At 44.5% G+C, this 22191-nt stretch overlaps 2 protein-coding genes across 4 annotated transcripts in view; one reads left to right on the top strand and one right to left on the bottom strand.

Annotated features, from left to right (window-relative positions):
- Nucleotides 1–19274, bottom strand: part of dnajc17 (DnaJ (Hsp40) homolog, subfamily C, member 17) — a 105787-nt gene extending 86513 nt beyond the window's left edge. Inside the window, exon 1 of one of the 2 annotated variants that reach the window (XM_055640950.1) lies at nucleotides 19057–19274. In XM_055640950.1, coding sequence (XP_055496925.1) covers nucleotides 19057–19131 — 75 coding nt within the window. In that variant the 5' untranslated portion in view covers nucleotides 19132–19274. Of the gene's footprint in view, nucleotides 1–3715; nucleotides 3778–19056 lie in introns of those variants that run through there. The other variant, XM_055640952.1, reaches the window with a different exon arrangement.
- A 242-nt stretch (nucleotides 19275–19516) lies between these two features.
- The window catches only part of zfyve19 (zinc finger, FYVE domain containing 19), a 30166-nt gene continuing 27491 nt past the window's right edge, over nucleotides 19517–22191 (top strand). For both annotated transcript variants that reach the window (XM_055640949.1, XM_055640948.1), the window contains exon 1: nucleotides 19517–19714. In XM_055640949.1, coding sequence (XP_055496924.1) covers nucleotides 19661–19714 — 54 coding nt within the window. In that variant the 5' untranslated portion in view covers nucleotides 19517–19660. The remainder of the gene's footprint in view (nucleotides 19715–22191) is intronic.

Raw genomic sequence — 22191 nt, 5'->3', positions numbered from 1 at the left:
GTTGACCCACCGAGTCCACGCCGACCAGAGATCACTCGTACATTATCCTACACACAATTTACAATTTTACCGGGCCAAATAACCTACAAATCTGTACGTCTTTGCAGTGTTGGAGGAAACCGGAGCAGCCGAAGAAAACACACGTGGTCACAGGGAGACCATACAAACTCTGTACAGTCTGCACCTGTGGTCAGGATTAAACACGAGTCTGTGACAATGCGCTACAGAGTATGTTATCCTGTGCTTTACTTTCTTTTAACTTCAGCAACTCCACCGCTGCGCCACTGTGTTTTATGAATTTATGAACTTGTAAGATGGAGTTTGTCCACTGCTCTTGAAATGACATGCACGCACTCACTCCAAGCATGATCACAGTGCACTGCGAAACACTAATCTGTACAAGACACTGCAAGCATGACCACTTGCAAAAGATGTTGGAGGTACTTATTAAAGTCTCTGGCACTGTACACCAATCTGGAATAATCGACAAGTGGGAAGAACGAACATTGGCAAAACCTGCATTACGTGACAGAGGTGGCAAAACCTGTTTTGAGTTTAACTGCCTGGTTCTAACATGTGACAAGAGCAGGTTGCACCAATTCTCAAACATAAGCTGTAATTCACCAGATTATAAAAACCTAATCAGCTGTCATCACACATGGCAGATTGCTTGGGTTAACTGAAGTGCAGGCATATGAAACCCATTACTGTGGCTGCACACAGTACCTACATCTGCAACTCCAATCACAGATCACTCAGAGAGTTGGCTACAAACTGGGCCGAGATATAGAGCCTGCATTGTTTACTGCTTCCTCAAAAAGCAAATGAGCTCCCTCAGTGCAGTAAATTTATTGTACCATTCCCAAAGGTAGCATTAAAGACACGGGTGAATGGAGATCTGGCACATGCAGGGAAGGGATGAGACGGTGTGTGTGTGTGTGTGTGTGTGTGTGTGTGTGTGTGTGTGTGTGTGTGTGTGTGTGTGTGTGTGTGTGTGTGTGTGTGTGTGTGTGTGTGTGTGTGTGTGTGTGTGTGTGTGTGTGTGTGTGTGAACGTATTTTGCAGGACAAAGACGAATGTGAATGTACACTGTAGAAATGTTTTAATGTTAAACAAAAGGAACATACTTGACCACTGGTAATTTAAACTCCATCATACAATAGTAGTGCGAGATTAGTTTAAATGGGAATTTAAGAAGTTTCAGCAGGCAGAATCTGGTGCAAAAAAAAAACCCAGCAGCTTGAGGAACTCAGTAGGTCGAGCACCATTTACAGGGCAAAATGAATATTGATATTTCAGTTTGAGACCCTGCAATGGCCCGAATGCAGAGTCTTGACCCAAATATTCTGTACGACCTGCTGAGTTTTCTCCAGTGGTTAATTTTTGCTTAGAATAAATGTTTGCCAGATAGTGTAACCCAAGGGTCCTGTTTCCATGTTCCACTCCATGACTGAAAATACCAGAGATACAATTTCTACAGGCACACAAAGTGCTGGAGTAACTTGGCAGATCTGGCAGCATCTTTGGAGAACATGGATAGGGTCGAGACCCAAAACATCAGCTATCCATGTTCTCTAGAGATGCTGCCTGACCTGCTGAGTTACACTAGCACTTTCTGTTCTTTTGTGTATTAACCAGTATCTGCAGTTCTTTGTTTTTAAACTATTGATAATGTCTGAATAACACTTAATTAAGTGTAACCAACTGAACATTAAGTTATTTCAGAATATTTTTTAAATCATTTTCCAGAAAAGAATTTGGAATGAGTGGTCTTAAATGTTTTCGAAAAGTTAGGTCAATTACCCCCACCTCCCACAAATGTCTGAGCAAATGAATTGTTAAAATAGAAGTGACTAGCGTTACTATTGTTTCTTTACCGTATAAATAAGCAGTAATTCAATGATATCCCTCCGTAACTGATAAAAAAAAGCTCACACCCACTTTGTTCGAAGGTTCTGGATCTTTTTCCAATTATAAACATAGAAGTAAAGCCAAATGTTAAGTCTTCTATAAACATTTTGGCTTTTTCCTGAGAAGTTGCAGATAATTATGGGAAAAAAAATCAAAAAGCAAGTAAAATGGCTCAATAAAGAGGGGCGAGATGTCATGCACATGGTTTTCATATACAAAGAGCAATATTACACTGATTAAATCTGATTAAACTATTTCTCAGTATTGTATAGCATAATAATCTAATCCAAGTGTTACATTATCTAGTGTTCATTTAGATCATCTTAATAAAGAATAAATAAACACATATGCAAAAGATAATATGTCAAGTTCAAGACACATGGGAGTTAGTTTTATTATTAGAGCCCTAGGTCGCACTATCTTGCAAGTTTTAGCCAACTTAGGTCAGTAAGGACAAGAAATCACGTTTGTCCAGAGGTGTGATGTACAACATTCCACACAGTTTACATGTGCAGCATTCATCTACTTGGGGGGGAAAAAAAGGAAAAGAAAATACCGTGGATACTGCCCAAGGGAGAATTAGTCTGATGTAACAGACCGGATTGTATTAAATGGCTTCAACATTACATACAATTCAGTGAAATACCCATGGTAAAGCTCACAAGGACCACATGCTTGCCTCTTTCACTAATAACAGATTGCCAGATAAAACCGGGGAGGTAGAAATACACGTGGACTTTTTGTTTAAATAATTTATTCTGCTCACCGTTTCTTCCTTGGAATGCTGACATTTGCTGGAGGACAGACTCATTCTATACAACAATGATTAGAAAGCTATGCCACACTGGTGAGTGGTTATTTAGGAGTGAGGTGGGTGTAGAGGGGATACAAGTGACAGATCCCGTTCAAAACTCACCAGATATGTGTCTTTCCAAACCAAAGGCTAACTATGCTGCCTTAAAGGTCAATCCATTGATCCGCATGGTTTATTACCACGGTTAATGGGCCATTTCCAAACTGGCTCCACGGGAAAAGTGGAGTAAAGGAATTTGGGGTTTGGAGAGGGGTAGGTTATATACGAGAGAGAATGAATCTTTGGCACTGAGCACACTTAATTTTATCAAATCAGTGCAGCAAATTTTGTTTGATAAATTGTAACATTGCAGCTACTAATTGTAATTAAATAGATGAATTTTAATCCAAGTTTGCAGTTCCTGAAGTCCCATTGTCACTTTCGATGGAGTCTGAATTTGAATGTAGCTTCCTGCCCAAATGGAGCTATAGAGTCACAGTGCCACCTTCTGGAAGTAGATCTTCTCTACTCTCAATGTTTAGGAAGGAACTGCAGATGCTATTTTCTACTCTCAACCTGATTTAAAGCAGCAATATCATTCATCCTTCAACAAGTTAATCACTTAAAAAAAATGTTATTCCATCCTTCAACAAGTTTTCAACACTTAAAAAAATGAACAAAATAAATCTTGGGATTTATTTTGTTCGCTGGCAATGCAACACAAGTGTAAATGGCTGTGTTCCCTACAGGTGACCAGCTGAACTCTCACCTTCACTCAACACTGATCAGATAGTCAACCCTTGACAATGCTAGTTTGCATAAGAGTGCACCAAATTCTGCGGCAAGAATGGGAAAGTCAGGTATACTGCAGGTTCTATTAACAGATAGAGTAATCCTGACCAAGCCATACCACAATGGTTGCAGTGGCTTTGGTTCCATTAAAGTATCTAGCGAACACTTGAATCAGCCAATGCATACAAAGTGCCAACCATTAATGCTAAATGGAATTACCTGATGATCAGCATGGACATGTTGGGTTGTAGGGTCCATTTCTGTGGTGAATGCCTCTTATACCCATCCTCAAGCTTGATCTGTGAGCAAATGTCAATAATATGAGATATCGAACCATCCTACATTTGAAGAAGGGTTTTGACCTGAAATGTCACCCATTCCTTCTCTCCAGAGATGCTGCCTGTCCTGCTGAATTACTACAGCAATTTGTGTCTAACCGGTTTAAACCAGCAAATGCAGTTCCTTCCTACACATCCAACATTTGAACAGGGGATTATCATGCACCCACATGCAAACTGGTTAGTTCTGTTTGTTTCCAGGCAGGCAATAGTTAAAGCCCATCCACCCATGTCATGACAGGTGAAAACCAGGCAGCAGTTTTGTCGGGTTATTAATGAGAAAGGAGGTTCGAGGGCAGATCTATTTGTCTTGACTCTCACAATTTTTTGTCTGCGCAGATGTCTGTCTCTAGCATGTGCAATCAAACATGACTAGATACTATGTGGACCAGATTGGAGTTTCTGGGTAATGTGGCAGAACTGGAGTTTTGCATACTCCGGCTATGAGATTTGATAATAATAACCTGTGGATAACTTTGCCAGCACTATATTGGATTGCCAGTGCAGCTAAGGAAGAGGGATGGGAATCAAGGTTTTAGACATAAGCTGCATGTTTTCATTGAGTTGGACAACTTTGCGTGACATGCCGGGCCCAAGCTGAAGCCTATAGGTCTATCTTGGAGGTTGCACACTCTACAGGTACGTGGGTAGTTCACCATTGCAGGGGCCAACAGATGACCTCACCTGCTGCCTAAATATGTTCCAGCATCAGTCTCAGTCACTCGACCAACCATAATCATCAATGCACAAAATCTATCAATAGAGCACTACTATTGATATCGTTAGGAATCTCATGGAACCCGTTTCCATTTTCAGCATTTAGAACCATGATGGCAGTGAAGAGGATGCAGAGGAGATTTACCAATATGTTGCCCGAGATGTTTCAGTTATGAGGGGAGACTGGATATGGTGGCTTTGGTTTTCTGGAACAGTGGAGATGAGGCAGGAACCTGACAAAAATATTTAAAGTTATGAAGGGGGCAGATAGGATAAATAGTGGGGAAACGTTTCCCAATAATGATCTCTAAAAGAAGAGGGCAGAAGTCTAAAATGTGGAGATGGGATTGGAGGATTTTTATTCCCACTCAAAGGGCGGCCGCACTCTGGAATGTACTGCCTGAGAAGGCGGTGGAGGCATGTGATCTTAGAACATTCATATATTTGGACACGCACCTTAATCTCCAGGATATGGAAGGCAACGGACAGACGGACGGTTAATGTGATTATTATAGATGGAATAGTGGGCCACATGACCTACTTCTGTGTTTTATACGTACAGAGCTGGTGTGGACAGAATATATCAGCGAGCAAGTCACATTATGCTGCAACAACCTACTCATAAAATAATTGGCCTCAGTCCACCCAGTGTAATTACATACCCTGAAACATACATTGATCTCGAAACTTATCCCAATCAATTTCTGTTCCCATCTAGCTTCTATCCAGAATAACACTTTGTTTCTCACAGCCACTATCTAAACCTTGCCATAAGGTCCCTCTTTGCAGTTTTATCTTGGACCCTGTTAATTGTATTGTACCAAAAACAAAAGCCAAAATATGTTAAAATGTGCACAGTTCTTTGTGTGCTGGGTGCTTAAATTATTACCTCCTTGTTGACAAGGCTGCTTAAAAGAAACATGCAGGATTCCTGGCTATAGACATAAAGATACTTAATAAGAAGGCAAGGAAGCCATAGTAATTTTTAACATTTCCCGGCTTTGGACCAACCAGAGTCTTGAATACAATTTCAGGTACATCATTGAGGAAAGATATTAAAGGGCCTGTCCCACCAGCATGCGACTGCATGCGGCTAGCGTGACCTAATGTGATCGCTTGAGCCGTATGGCCTCGCCGGGCCGGTCCACTTCGATCGCCGGAGCCGTATGGAGTTGTGCGGGGCTGGTCCCGACATCGCGCGGGGCTCCAAAAAACGGACACTGTCCAGAAATTCCGCACGACAACTGCCTGATGGCCCGCAGCCACATTGAGGCCGTACACAGCGCCTCGACGGGCGTACGCAGCGTCGCGACGTTGAACACAGCGTCTCAACACCGTACGCAGCGTCTTGACGGCGTACACCTATCGCGTGGCGTTGCGTGATGACGTCACCATCTGGCGTGCCATTGCGTGATGACGTAACCGCCCGACGCCGTGCGACGTCCAAATTCAGTCGGCCCGCCTCCTGCCCAGCTGATCGGTGAGTATGATGTCGGGACCGGCCCCACGAGGCCGTACGCCTCAAGCCACCATGTTTGGTGCGCTAGACGCATGCAATCGCATGCTGGTGGAACAGGCCCTTAAGTCTTTGGGTAGGTGGCATAAGGATGGTGTCAGACTTAAGAGATTTTAGCTATAAGAGGATAGAAGCAGGAAGGTTTAATGAGAGGATATAAAAGTGATTCACATTGAGGGTAGTACTGGCAAAATAGAAAGTACCAACTTCCACTGATAATAAAGGGTCAATAAGCAGAAAGATTTTAAGTTTTAAAATTTTCAGGCACACATCTTTCTGTTGAAAAGCCTCATATCAACAGACACAAGAAGGTTTTAGAACTGAAGGTTACACAAAAAAGCTGGAGAAACTCAGCGGGTGCAGCAGCATCTATGCTATGCAGCATCATAGATGCTGCTGCACCCGCTGAGTTTCTCCAGCTTTTTTGTGTAACCTTCGATTCTCCAGCATCTGCAGTTCCCTCTTAAACACAGGTTTTAGAACTGAATTGGGCTGCCTCACAAACCCTTGCAGAACCCGTTGAATTTATTAACATCATCACCAACTTCCACTCTGGCCTCACATTCACCCAGCTTACTTCTGACACGTCTCGCCCCTTTCTTAATCCCTCTGTCGCCATCACAGGGGACAGACTATTGACTGACAGCTACTATAAACCTACCGACTCCCACAGTTATCTGCGCTACACTCCCTCCCACCCTGCCTCGTACAAAGATGCTATCCCCTACTTTCAAGCAAACAAGAATTTCATTGTCCTATCTGGTACACATGACAATAAACTCTCATGACTTGACAATTTCTGTTCCACCGCATCTGCTCCCAAGATCAAGCTTTCCATTTCAGGATATCCGAGATGTGGTCTTTAGTAAACATCGTTTCCCCTCAGCAGTCACAAATGGATCCCTCACCCGCGTCCTCGCTCTCATTCCACCTCCGCCCCAGATGGAACAAGGATCGAATTTCCCTGGTCTCCACGCTTCACCCCACCAGCCTTCACATTTTACACATCTCCGACATTTCCGTCACCTTCAATGTAATCCCACCACCAGTCACAGCTTCTCATCTCCACCTCATTCCACCTTCCGCAGAGACTGCTCCCTCTGCAACTCCTTAGTTCACTCATCCGTTCCCACCCAAACCATGCTGACATTTCTGACCTGGGCCTCCATTGCCAGAGTGAGTCCACATGCGAAATGGTGGAACAGCACGTCAGAGCTTACAACCCAACTGAACGAACATTGAATTATTTAATTTTAGGTAATCTCTAACAACCCCACCACCCACCCCATCACTTTTCCCTCCACAACCCCCTTTCTCCCCCTACACCCCCCTTCCCCTAGACTTGCACCTATTTTCCCCTTGCCCCATCCATTCCTTCTCTGGCTTCACAATTCGCAACTCTTCAAACCTTTGTTTCACACTTTTTTTTCATCTCTGGCCCATATCCAACCAACTGACTATCAAACTCCCTCTCGCCTGTTACCTGCCACGCTTCATTCAGCCCCTCCACCTAGCTTTCTTCTCACCCCCCCCCCCCCCCCCCCCCCCCCCCCCCCCCCCAAATCTGTCTGGAGAAGGGTCTCAACCCAAAATGTTACTGTCCCACTATCCATGTTCTCCAAGGATGCTGCCCAACATCACTGTGTGACCTTTATTTTTAGAACCAAGTTGTTATTATGTACAAGGTAACACCCAAATCGGTGGCGGAAACAGGGACTGATCAGAGTGCAGTTTCAAGGTGGCAAGGGCAAAATGGGCTGAATAACTTCTCATTTATGACATAGTTGAATCTACAAGCATCAAAACATGTAATTTTTGCTTTGATAAGTGTCATTGGTTAAGGCAAGAGTTGAACCACCTACACCTAGTTAAGAACAAGAAACTGAAACAAGAGCAGTCCACGTGGATCCCTAAAACCAACTCTGTTATAAGAATACAGCTGACCCGATATTGGCCTCAACAACACTTCCCCGCCTTTTTTCTCATAACCCCATATAGAATGACGATTGCTTATCTCAGCCTTGAATATGTTCAAAGATTCAACCTCTTCAAGTCTACGAGGGAGTTGGTGGCAAATGCCAAACATTCACAAGCCTCTGATCTCATCTTCATCTCCATCTTAAATACGCAACCCCTTATTTTAAACAATGGCCCTTTGTTCTAGATTCCCCATGGAGGGAAAACATCCTCTCAGCATCTAACCTGTCAAGCTTGTTACATTTCAATAAGATCTCATTATTCTAAAATCAAATATATGGGCCCAGCACACTCCAGTTTTCCTCACAAAATAAACACCTCATCCCAGACATCAATCTATTGACCCTCCAACACAAATATATCTCCTCTTAAATAAGAAGATCAAAACTTTGTCCAGTGAAGAGTTGCGAATTGTGAAGCTGGGGGAAGAAATGTAGGGGAGGGGCGAAATAGATGCAAGTCCAGGTGGGGGGCAGGGGACGGGGGTAGGGAGGAAAGTGGGGGAAGAAGGGGAGGGGTTTTAGTTTACTGAAATTGGAAAGTTCAGTGTTCATACGATTGGAGTGTAAGAAACCCAAGCAGTATATGGTGCTGTTCCTCCACTTTTCTGGTGGTCTTACTCTGGCAATGGAAGAGGCCCAGGATAGAAAGGACTGTGTGGGAATGAGGGTAGGTAAAATGGTCAGCAAACAGGTAGGCCTTGGTGTACCACGTGGAAGTGTTCTGTGAAAGAGTTTCTGAGTTTACTCTTGGTATTGCTGATGTCCAGGCCACATCAGGAACACTGGATGCAGCAGTTGAGGTTTGAGGAGATGCAAATAAACCTCTGCCTCACCTGTAAGGACTGCTGGGGTCCTTGGATAGTGGCGAAGGAGCAGGAGTGGGACAGGTGTTACATCTCCTGAGGTTGGAGGGAACAGTCACAGGGGGAGGGGGGGTGAAAAGAAGGGTGGGAAGGGATGAGTGAACCAAGAAGGTGCGGAGGGAGAGGTATCTATGGAAGCTGGAAAGAGGTGGCAGGGCTCTCACTTAACTATTTTTCCCTGTTGCTAGCTGGGCAACCTTGACAGCTTTTTAGATTGCCAAATGACAGTTTAGGTGGTCATTTAAGACGGTTTGCATAACGCGTGCGATAATGTGCTCGGACGAAGTGCGTAGTTACCAGTTAGAATTATGCTCAACGAAGCATTCACATATTATGTTCAAGAAGGAACTGCAGATGCTGGAAAACCGAAGGTAGACAAAAGTGCTGGAGAAACTCAGCGGGTGCAGCAGCATCTATGGAGCGAAGGAAATAGGCAATGTTTCAGGCCGAAACCCATCAGGCCGGGGAAGGGTTTCGGCCCGAAACGTTGCCTATTTCCTTTGCTCCATAGATTCTGCCACATCCGCTGAGTTTCTCCAGCACTTTTGTCTCCATTCGCATATTATTTCTGCTTCAAATAACTCACAAACGAAACATATTCACCAATCAAGACATAATATATACCACGACATGCAGCAAAACTATAATACAATATCTCAACTCTTTTTACACATTGCAATTAACGCAATTCCTATTAGTTCTTTCCACTTCCAAACAAAAATGTGGTTGGATTATTCAGTGTATGATCAACCTGTGTCAATAAATCCTGGACCATGGTAACATATATACTTAACCATGCACACTACAGATTGATGCAAGCATGTTTTTTGTGAAGGACCGAAAATTACCATAACATGGCCATAGCATGGGTCGTTATTGCTATTGGCACAGAAACACTCTGGCTTCCCACATAATTTATCCATAACAAAATATACAGGTTGCAAGGAAATTTCTAAAGGCATTTTATGATAATAGCTGTTAAAACCGACTATACCCATCTGACAGGTTAAACATTACACTAACTGACAAGAGATGGCCAAAGGACATAACTGCAGCAAATGTTCTTTTGGTAATATGTTTAAAGGTGTCAAAACGCCACATTACCGGACATTCAGATTAGATGTACGTGTTGTGAACAGCAATGAAGATACCCAGTTTGTACGCACCAGATTTAAAAAAAATTATTGATAAACGCTGTTTCCATCATTCCCACTTCAGAATTAACGTTAAAATTTCAACTGAAATATCTCCTGACCAAATTTGTGATGTATATGACCGACTGTAGAAGTAAAACCTGGATAAATCCAACGTATAGTTGTGAATGTTGCTCATTAAATAACTACAGTACTGATACTCCATATTAAGAGCATTGATTTGCTGTTAAAATGAATTCTGTAATAACATGTCAATGGTAGCAGTGACAATCGAACACCGGTTTTAATGTTTCACGGATTGAGAAGGCAATCGGTGCGGAATGGATGGATTGAGGCAGGTGAATTAGTACGTGTTGGTTGGAGTATGTAAAATTGCAAGGGGAGAGCACGGAGGATGTCAGTGGTTTTGAGTGGGGGGGATCAGTACGGCATGGATGATGAGGGGGGGGGGGGGGGGGATGGGGGGGGGGGGGGGTTTGAGAAGGCAATCGAATGGGGGAATGGATGGATTGAGGCTGGTGAATTAGTACGTGTTGGTGGGAGTATCTATGGAATTGCGAGGGAATAGCAACGGAGGAGTCAGTGGTTTTGACTGGGGGGATCAGTACGGCATGGATGGGGGGGGGGATCAGTACATGGATGGGGGGGGGGGGGGGGATCAGTACAGGATGAATGGGGGGAGATAAAAATGCTGGTGAAATTTAGCGGGTGGGGCAGCATCGATGGAGCGAAGGAAATAGGCAATGTTTCGGGTCGAGACCCTGCTTCAGACTGTTCCCCCCATTCTTCTTGAATGGGGGGGCTCAGTACAGGATGGATGTGGTGGGGGGGGGGGGGGGGGGGGGGGGGGGTCAGCACAGGAAGAATGGGGGATCACTACAGGATGGATGGGGGGGGGGGGTCACTACAGGATGGATGGGAGGGTCTGTGTCTACAGGATGGATGGGGAGGATCACTACAGGATGAATGGGGAGGATCACTACAGGATGGAATGGGGGGATCACTACAGGATGGATGGGGGGGGGATCAGTACAGGATGAATGAGGGGATCAGTACAGGATGAATGGGAGAATCAGTACAGGATCAGTACAGGATGAATGAGGGGATCACTACAGGATGAATGGGAGATCAGTACGGGATGAATGAGGGGATCAGCACGGGATGAATGAGGGGATCGGTAGAGGATGGATGGGAAAATCACTACAGGATGGATGGGGGGGGGATCACTACAGGATGAATGGGTGGTTCACTACAGGATGGATGGGGGATCGGTGCAGGGTAAATGGAGGGTGGGTCAGTACGGGATGAATTGGGGGATCAGTGCAGGATGAATGGGGGGAGAAGTGCAGGATGGATGGGAAGGGGGGCGGTCAGTACAGGCTGAATTGGGGGACAAGTGTAGGATGGTGAGGGGCTGGCAGGAGAATCAATGCGAGATGGATAGGGTGACCAGCGCAGGATGAATAGATTGGGGGGGGGGGGGGGGGGGGGGGGGGGGGGGGGGGGGGGGGGGAGGGGGAGGAAGTACAGGGAAGTCAGTGAGGACTGAATAGAGGCGGGAATGGGGATCAGTGCGGGATGGAGAGGGGGGGTTTCAGGATAAGGGGGGTTGGGGGGGTGGAGGGAGGCGTATGAGAGAGAGAGAGAGAGAGTGAGAGAGAGAGGGAGAGAGAGAGAGAGAGAGGGGGGGGGGCAGAGGAGGGGGGGAGGAAAGAAGGTCAGCACTCCTCGGACAACATCGCCCCGCTGCCTTGGCCATCCCTGTTCACCGCCAAGTGCCGCCGCCAAAGGGGGAAGCGGTCGGGATCTCCTCGCCATCGCCTTCCCTCCTCCGCCAGCCAACAGCAACTGCGGGGCCGAGTGGTGCAGCTCAAAGATCCTATAGCTATAGGATCTTTGGAGCAGCTGCTTCAGATGGCGGAAGGAGGCCTCCCGCTCCCTCCCTCCTCCCCGCCTCGGCGTGCGAGAGGGTTTGTTTTGAAAGCAGTTATCGCCGTTGGCGGATTTGTTAGCAGTGGCCGCTATCAGGGTAGGCGGGGTGTGGGAGGAGGAGGAGGCGGTGGAGCCACTGTCGCGGCCGCTGCTGCTGCATGGGGCCCGTCATTCGCTCCGACTCTTCGTCACCCCGCATCTAGTATCTTTGCCCAACACTACATCTGTTACTGCCGCCGACACAAAACGTCCCGTTCCTTTTCTCCTGAGATGCTGCCTGACCCGCTGAGTTACTCCAGTTTTTTGTGTCTATCGGTAGAGACCAGTACCTGCAGTGCCAAGCTGGGCAAAATGAGTCGCCGTTTAGGTTGCCGGGCGGCATATTGGGTGGTCAATGGCACCCGGGCAACCGTTAATTTCGAGCCCTGGGTCGTGACCGTTAATCCCGACTCAAAATGTTACCTATCCACATTATCCAGAGATGTTGCCTGACCCACTGAGTTACTCCAGCACTTTGTGTGGATTTTCTCTGAGTGCTCCAGTTATCTGCCACATTCCAATGATGTGCCAGTTTTGTAGGATCATTGGCTTCTGTAAAAATTGTTCCTAATGTAGGATAGTGTATAGGTGATCATTGGTCGGGATCGACTTGGTGGGCAGAAGGGCCAGTTTCTATGCTGTTTCTCTGAACTAAACTAAACATTGATGCAATTGCAAAGAAAGCCCATCAACGTTTCTGCTTCCTTAGAAGATTGAGAAGCTCCGTTATGTCGACAAATACTCTATTGCACTTCTACATGTGTAACGTGGAGTGTACTCTGACTGGTTACATCAAGGCCTTTATAGCAATCGAACACCCAGGAATAAAGGAGACTGCAGAGAATGATAAACACTGCCCGACCCATCACATACTGATTTCACAACCTCAAATGGGCAGCCAATATCATCAGAGACCCACACCACCCTAGCCAAGCTCACATTTCACTAATAGAAACGGGAAAAGGGCACAGAAGGCTCAAAACTGAGACCACCAGGTTCAAGAACAGCTTCTTCCCAGCAACCATCAGACTCATGAACACTACACAACATGTACTGTGTTCTTGATTGCACCACGGACTTTGTTTTTTTAAAATAAACTTTTATGTTTACAATAATTCTCCTTTATTACATTATATTTTGATTATGTTATTGCATTTACAGTGGCGCAGCAGTAGAGTTGCTCCTTTCCAAAGATGTGTTGGCTTGCAGCTTTATAATTGGCTTCTGTAAAATATGTTCGTAGTGTGTAGGATAGAACTATTGTACGGGTGATCATTGGCGGGGAGATTTTCAAAGGCTACTGGGGAGACTTTAAACTAGAACGGTTGGGGGAGGGACTCAAATAGAGATAGCTAGTAGTGTGAGGCAGGAGGCAGAGAAGGAAAACACTCAGACCCAACATGTAGGGGGGAAAGAAGAAAACAATAATAAACAGAGATTAAGAGGTGGGGTTCTTAAATGGGTGAGCAGAGAGACAGAGGGGTGTAAAATGGGGGTGGAAGCAATAGGTAGCAAGGTGAAAAGTAAAAGTGGCAGGCAGACAAAACCAGGGCAAAATCAAAAAGGGACACTTTTCAACATAATTGTAAAAGGGGTAAGAGCGTTGCAAAAACAAGGCTGAAGGCTTTGTGTCTCAATGCAAGGAGCATTCGTAATAAGGTGGATGAGTGGAATGTGCAGATAGCTATTAATGATTATGATATAGTTGGGATCACGGAGACATGGCTCCAAGGTGACCAAGGCTGGGAGCTGAACATCCAGGGATATTCAATATTCAGGAGCGATAGACAGAAACGAAAAGGAGGTGGGGTAGCGTTGCTGGTTAAAGAGGAGATTAACGCAATGGAAAGGAAGGACATTAGCTTAGAGGATGTGGAATCGGTATGGGTAGAGCTGCGAAACACTAAGGGGCAGAAAATGCTAGTGGGTGTTGTTTACAGGCCACCGAACAGAGTAGTGAAGTTGGGGATGGCATCAAACAGCAAATTAGAAATGCGTGCAACAAAGGTAAAACAGTTATAATGGGTGACTTCAATCTACAAAATTGGCAGGGGTGCTGATGAAGAGGATTTCTTGGAATGTATGCGGGAGTTTTCTAAACCAACATGTAGAGGAACCAACGAGAGAGCAGGCTATTCTAGACTGGGTATTGAGTAATGAGGAAGGGTTAGTTAGCAGTCTTGTTGTGCATGCCCCCTTGGGCGAGAGTGACCATAATATGGTTGAGTTCTTCATTAGGATGGAGCGTGAAATTGTTAATTCAGAAACAATGGTTCTGAACTGAAAGAAAGGTAACTTTGAGGGTATGAGACGTGAATTGGCCAAGATTGACTGGCAATTAATTCTAAAAGGGTTGACGGTGGATATGCAATGGAAGGCATTTAAAGACTGCATGGATGAACTACAAAAATTGTTCATCCCAGTTTGGCAAAAGAATAAATCAGGGAAAGTAGTGCATCCGTGGATAACAAGGGAAATCAGGGATAGTATCAAAGCAAAAGATGAACCGTACAAATTAGCCAGAAAAAGCAGGATACCAGAGGACTGGGAGAAATTCAGACCAGCAGAGGAGGACAAAGGGCTTAATTAGGAAAGGGAAAATAGATTATGAAAGGAAACTGGCAGGGAACATAAAAACTGACTGCAAAAGTTTTTATAGATATGCGAAGAGAAAGAGATTAGTTAAAACAAATGTAGGTCCTTTGCCGTCAGAAACAGGTGAATTAATCATGGAGAACAAGGATATGGCGGACCAATTGAATAACTACTTTGGTTCCGTCTTCATTAAGGAAGACATAAATAATCTGCCGGAAATAGCAGGGGACCACGGGTCAAAGGAGATGGAGAAACTGAGTGAAATCCAGGTTAGTCGGGAAGTGGTGTTGGGTAAATTGAATGGATTAAAGGCCGATAAATCCCCAGGGCCAGATAGGCTGCATCCCAGAGTACTTAAGGAAGTAGCTCCATAAATAGTGGATGCATTAGTTATAATTTTTCAAAACTCTTTAGATTCTGGAGTAGTTCCTGAGGATTGGCGGGTAGCAAACGTAACCCCATTTTTTAAGAAGGGAGGGAGAGAGAAAACGGGGAATTACAGACAAGTTAGTCTAACATCGGTAGTGGGGAAACTGCTAGAGTCAGTTATTAAAGATGGGATACCAGCACATTTGGAAAGTGGTGAAATCATTGGACAAAGTCAGCATGGATTTATGAAAGGTAAATCATGTCTGACGAATCTTATAGAATTTTTAGAGGATGTAACTAGTAGAGTGGATAGGGGAGAACCAGTGGATGTGTTGTATCTGGACTTTCAGAAGGCTTTCGACAAGGTCCACATAAGAAATTAGTATACAAACTTAAAGCACACGGCATTGGGGGTTCAGTATTGATGTGGATAGAGAACTGGCTGGCAAACAGAAGCAAAGAGTAGGAGTAAAATTTTCACAGAGTAGGACTAGTGGTAAAGGCGGGTCGCTATTTACACAATGAAGGCACTTCAAGTTTGGTGGCACTAAGCTGGGGGCAGTGTTAGCAGTGAGGAAGCAGACTGCATTATCTAAATGGTAAATGCCGATTAGGATAAATGTGAGGTTAATTTTGGTGGCAAAAACGGGAAAGCAGACTATTATCTAAATGGTGGCCGATTGGGAAAGGGGGAGATGCATCGAGACCTGGGTGTCATGGTACACCAGTCATTGAAGGTACGCATGCAGGTGCAGCAGGCAGTGAAGAAAGCGAATGGTATGTTAGCTTTCATAGCAAAAGGATTTGAGTATAGGAGCAGGGAGGTTCTACTGCAGTTGTACAGGGTCTTGGTGAGACCACACCTGGAGTATTGCGTACAGTTTTGGTCTCCAAATCTGAGGAAGGACATTATTGCCATAGAGGGAGTGCAGAGAAGGTTCACCAGACTGATTCCTGGGATGTCAGGACTTTCATATGAAGAAAGACTGGATAGACTCGGCTTATACTTGCTAGAATTTAGGAGATTGAGGGGGGGATCTTATAGAAACTTACAAAATCCTTAAGGGGTTGGACAGGCTAGATGCAGGAAGATTGTTCCCGATGTTGGGGAAGTCCAGGACAAGGGGTCACAGCTTAAGGATAAGGGGAAATCCTTTAAGACTGAGATGAGAAAAACATTTTTCACACAGAGTGGTGAATCTCTGGAACTCTCTGCCACAGAGGGTAGTTGAGGCCAGTTAATTGGCTATATTTAAGAGGGAGTTAGATGTGGCCCTTGTGGCTAAAGGGATCAGGGGGTATGGAGAGAAGGCAAGTACGGGATACTGAGTTGGATGATCAGCCATGATCATATTGAATGGCGGTGCAGGCTCGAAGGGCCGAATGGCCTAATCCTGCACCTATTTTCTATGTATCTATGGTTGGTACACTTAGTTGGCATCAGGGCCAGTTTTGGGGTGGAAGATTGCAACCTTCACGTGGTCCGCCCTGTTTCGACTAATGCAATCAACTCGACTTGCACAAACAGAAGATCAAATAGAACAAGGTGTCCTACAACTTTAGGCTGTGCACGCCACACGAAAGAAGAAGAAGGGCCAGTTTCCAAGTGGTTTCCCTAATCTGTATCTCAGGCCTGTAAAGCTGCAGCAAGTAACTGTTTTATTGTTCTGTGTCAGTACATATCGCAATTAAACAGTGAATCTTCTCTCTTGGTAATTTCAGATTTCATTAACCTCTTCCTATATATATCTCCACCAAAAATGGACACAAAGTGCTGTAGAAACTCAGTGGGCTCACCACCCCAGACAATGCCTTTCTGTCATTCACGAGCCCTCACTACCTCTTTGTTCACTACCTTCATTAAGCTAACGCCACTATCATTCATCTTATTCATTAGAAATCAGATTGGGAGTTGGCCAATTTGGCACCTTAAACCTGCTCTGCCATTCAATAAGATTATGATCAAGTCTTGGCTTCAAGCATTACTTTTTCACTTCCTGCCCACATCTCTCTGTCATCCTCAACATAATAGACTCAGTGACTTTGCCTCCAATGCTCTCGCGTGTAATTACAAACATTTCCAGTCCTGAGAGAAGAAATTGCTCCTCATTTCCAATAAGAACTGGGCAGCGCTTTATCTAAACTTTAGACATCCATGCTTGGGGAACTGTTCTCTCAGCATCCACTATCAAACCCTCTCAGAATCTCATTTCAATAAGATCACCCTTCCTTCTTCTAAAATCCAACGAGTACAGGTCCAATCTATTTGCAAACATCAGCCGCTTCATCCTAGTGTTGAGCATAGTGGTTCCTCTACATTACTTCCATTTCAAGTAAATCCTTCCTTAAATTAGGCCAAAACAGTACACTGTACTGCAGCAGTGGTCTTGCCAGTAAAGTTGCATTAAAACTTATTTTAATACTTCACTTTTAAACCTTCCCATTGCTGCTCTGCTCCACCTCCTGGCTGGAAACTCAACACCACAGCTGTAACTGCTGTGACTTCTAGCTTATTTCTGACTAGTACTCTAGCCTAAATCAACAGGAGCACCTATTTTATACAATACTGAGCACATGAATTCCATCCTGAAGCATTTTGCTACTATTTTTCCAAATGTTTCTTATTGTTTCGGAGAATGCAGATTTCAACAACTCTTCCACCAATTACATCAAGGTAAACCAGCATATGCAGTTCCTTGTGTTCTCAAGGAATATATTTACCTTGCTTTGCTCTATCTCCTTTATATACATAACAATAATAACAGCTGTCGATCAGATCATTTGACCATTCTGCTTTCCATGTATAGACTAATATCTCTGTTCTCTTTTCTTTAGTTCACTTCATCTGGAAAATGTATGTAATTATCAATTACAAGATGACAAGATAGTTGGTAGAAAGATGGACAAATAAACTAATAAATAAAGATTACCAAGCATAAGAATGGAACATGAATTCGCGAGTGCAATACCACTGCTCCATCTGGTGTTTTCCTGACTGGATGCAGTGTACAAATATTTAAAGTGCATGCTGCTTTACTAAAATATTGTTAGCCACGATGATCAAAGAAAAAGTGATCTTTCTTCAAAACATTCGCACCACAAGATATCAAAACTGGACGTAAGTAAATGTGCTCTAGAATTCTAGTCATTATTTCTCTCCCTTCATCCATCTCATTTTGTGTAATTTTCCAATAGACCCTTGGACTATCTTTGATTGGACTTTATCTTGCACTGGATTATAATCACGTATTGTCTTTCCACTGACTGGTTAGCACGCGACAAAAACTTTGCACTGTACCTTTTCACATGGCAATAAACTAAACTCAAATTCAGTCATATATATTTTTCCTAAATTATTTTTTTATCTCTTTACAAATGTTCAGAAACTTGTTATGTATGACCAACAGATTTGTTTCAATCTATAAAGAACATCTATGATCATTCAAGACCAGAAAGCCACTCTACAATCTCTATCACCTGCAGGTTACCCAGTTACCTCTGCTACTGAAAAGGCAACAATTTCCCATCATGTAGATAGTATCTATATTTTCCAACTTTGTATCACCATAGTCATATCTTTGCCCACATTCTTAATTCACATAATAAGTCAGTTATTTGCCCACATTCTTAATTCATGTTATCTCTTCTTAGCCTCCTTACATCATGGAGTCAAACACTACATAACAGGCTCTTCAGCCCAATAGCAATATTCATCCTAACACTACATTAATCTATTTTTTGTATTGTTGTCACAACTTCCCTCCCTCGCCTTCTCCCGTCCCCACTCTCCCCCCCACCACCTTTCTACATTCCTCCTCCCCACCCTCTCCTCTCCTCCTCATCTCTTTTCCTTCCTTCCTCCCTCCCCCCTCCTCCTCTCCCCCTCCCATTACTACCTCCCTCCCTCTCCCATTACTATCCTACCTCCCTCCCTCTCCCATTACTACCTCCCTCCCCGTCGCTAGGGCCTTTTGCCAGATAGGCAGTTGAAAAACCAGCGTCGCATCCACTGACCAGCGCTGGCGGGTATTTTAAACTACCGGCCGGCATTTGGTTACCTCTTTGCCAGTAGCGTCGTCACTGACACCCAATAGCGAGTACAGATCTAACTGCAAAATTTCTTTGGCTGCCATTTCTCGCGTTCTGTGAGTGAGGAAAGCAGATCCCGACAACTGGATTTTAAACCGGATTGCGACGAGCACTCGGGCCTCAAGCCTGACCCACAAAACACCCTAGTCCAAGACAGCCGCCATGACTCTTGGGATTGTAGTTCCAAACGCTGCAGCCCCGCACCTTTCAGCCATCTTGGTACATTAAGGACTACAACCCCCAACAAGCCTCAACATGCATGCTGGGACTGCAGTCGGCCTGTCGTCCAGTTCACAGCTAGTAAGCAGAGGTGGTTGTTCATGGTGCGCCCTGGGATCTGTAGTCCCATTATCTTTCCTCTCCAGGATAAGGAGCCCACTGCCACAGTGAGGGAACTACATCTCCCTGTGTGTGTCCAATGCAATCGGCGAGTTTCCAGGTGGCCCTGGAAAAGCAGACTGGAGATTAATCAGCGAAAGCTGATGGAGGTTTTCAGTGGATGGAAAGTGGGCCAAAGTAACCTCGATATATTTATTTTCACAATATTAGGACGTGTGTGGCACAATTTTTAAAATGACTGGACGATGCTTCGGGTGCGCGGCCAAATTCACTTTGCTGAAGAAAGAGGTAAGTTCAGGCGGAAAATCTCAAGGCCTCTTCTGTTTGTCTGAATCTCCGTTCTTAAGCCTCAATGTCAGGATTAGGAGCAGCTTATAACACTTTCTTATGGGTATAACCTCGAAGATAACCATACCGGGATCTTGAATTCGGAAACGGGCATTTTGGGAACACTACTCCATAAGTGCTGGAGTAACTCAAAGGGCCAGGCAACATCTCTGAAGAACATGGATAGCTGACATTTCAGGTCACCACCCTTCTTCTTCAGACTGATTGTAAAAGGGGGGGGGGGGGGGGGGGGTAAGGAGGCAGGGATAAAGCTTTGAGGGAGAAGGGACAAAGTAGCAGGCAGGGAGAAGGTACAGAAGAAAGCCTAGCAGGTGGGTGGATAGAGGTGAAGAGGGGTTTTGTTAGATGGTTGGACAAAGGCCAGAGATAGTCATACAGCATGGAAACGGGCCCTTCAGCCCAGGGTGCCAATGCTGACCAAGATGCCCCACCTACACTAATCCCACCCGGGTATGTATGGCCTATATCCCTCTGAACCTTTCCTATCCATGCACCTGTCCAAATGTCATTTAAATGTTGTTATAGTGCCTGCCTCAAGTACCTGCTGTGGCAGCACCTTCCATATGCTCACCCCAAATGTCACTGATCCATATTCTCGTGAGATGCTGCCTGACCTGCACTTTGTGTCTTTATTTGGAAGCTGGCATCTACAATTCCTTTTTTCCTTTGGTTTTAAGTTTTATGGCTAAGTCTGGGCCTTGGAGAAGGTAGTAAATTGAGGTAAAGCGGATTACAGTATTGTTAGACAGGAACTAGGAAGAGTAAATTGGGAGCAGTTTTTATTGGGTAAGTCTTTATTTGATATGTGGGAGATAAAGGCCAGCTGGTCAGAGTTCAGGTTCGGCATGTTCCAGTAAGGAGGAGGGATAACGATGGCAAGCTAAGGGAATGACCTTGGATAGCCAAACAGATTGTAAATATGGACAAAAACAAAAAAGAAGCATATGTAAGATTGGGAAGATGAAATCGGCCTATAAGGAATATAAAACAAGCAGAAAATAACTTGATAAGGAAATTAGAAGGGCCATGGGGGAGTGGGGCCATGAAATGTGATTAAAGAAGATCCCAACACTTTTTACATGTACTTTAAAATCAAAGGGGTAACCAGGGAGAAGGTAGAACCACTCAAGGATAATGGAGGGAATGTGTGCTTAGCATCAGAGGATATAAGCGAGGTACTAAACAAGTACTACGGGAAGAAGGGGATGGAAGATAATGAGATCAGTGTGGAGAATACTAATATACCAGGACTAGTTTGAAATCAAGAAGGAGCTGGACAACTCCTGTAAGCACGTGCTGAAAAAACAAAAAAACACAAATTACATCTTGGGCAAAACCCGCCCCTTGGATGGTATGGCAGTGGCCATCCGAGATCAAAGTGGTGGTTTCCTGGCTTCTGTTACGTACTTCACGGCTTAAGCTTGTGGTCCCTCCGCTAGGATATGGGAAGTTCATCATTCCTTTTAAGATTAAAGGCTTGACGGGGTCGTTTTCATCCCAGGCATTCAACGCGATTCATTAACATCAAGTTTGACGATGGACGGCCCACTTAAGCCGGAAATTGGACTAGTCAGCTGATGACCAAACAAATGGTCCGAGACTAGTCCAACACACATAGTCCACTGCACGAGAGTCCCTGTGCTACCCAGCCTGGTGAGGGTTGAAAAAGTCACCCAACAAAGTTTCTAGAATAGTCAAAGTCTCTACTGAAGTAATAAAACTTGGCAGACAAGTATTTCTGGTGCAAAATCACATCCCTGGGAAGAAGAAAACACATCATGGTGGTATACAAAATGATCAGGTACATAGTGAGAATCTTCGCCACATGTCAGATGGCAAAGCTTTAGAATAAGGGGTCGGACATTTGGAGAAGATATTAACTTTTTCTCATCCAGACAGTGTTTGCAATCTGGAAAATGCTGATTGAGAGGGTAGTGGAGGCAGTATTTCTCACAACATTTGGCTCGTATCTAAATGAACACTTGAAAAATCAAGTGGATAGTGGACACTAAGTAAATGTAAATGAGATTCACATAGATGGGTCCTTGCTCATTGGATGGTTGGCATAAACCATGGTGGGTTGAAAGTTGGTGTACTCTGTGTTCTGTGATTTCTCTATGACAGACCATAATTGTGATAAACATCTTTGACGACAAAGACTTGTCTCTTTGTCTGCCACGGGGAAAATATTCACAAGGTGTTCCTGCTCAACCGCTTTCTAGGTGAGAAACTACTTAGTCACACATGAGTCACAATGTACATTCTGTCATTTGAAAGGTACAAAGGAGATGACCTTCACTGCACTGCACATCACTAATCACAAAAAATAACTGGTTTTCAACAGCACATAAACCTTTGCTCTCTCTACCAATAGGGACTTATGGAGATCCTGGGAGAGGAACATGGAGATATGGCAA

Source organism: Leucoraja erinacea, chromosome 9 (genome assembly GCF_028641065.1).
Source record: "Leucoraja erinacea ecotype New England chromosome 9, Leri_hhj_1, whole genome shotgun sequence".
In the NCBI taxonomy this organism is placed as follows: Eukaryota; Metazoa; Chordata; class Chondrichthyes; order Rajiformes; family Rajidae; genus Leucoraja; species Leucoraja erinaceus.
Note: the sequence above shows the minus strand (reverse complement) of the source record. Positions and strands in the feature narration are given on the sequence as shown.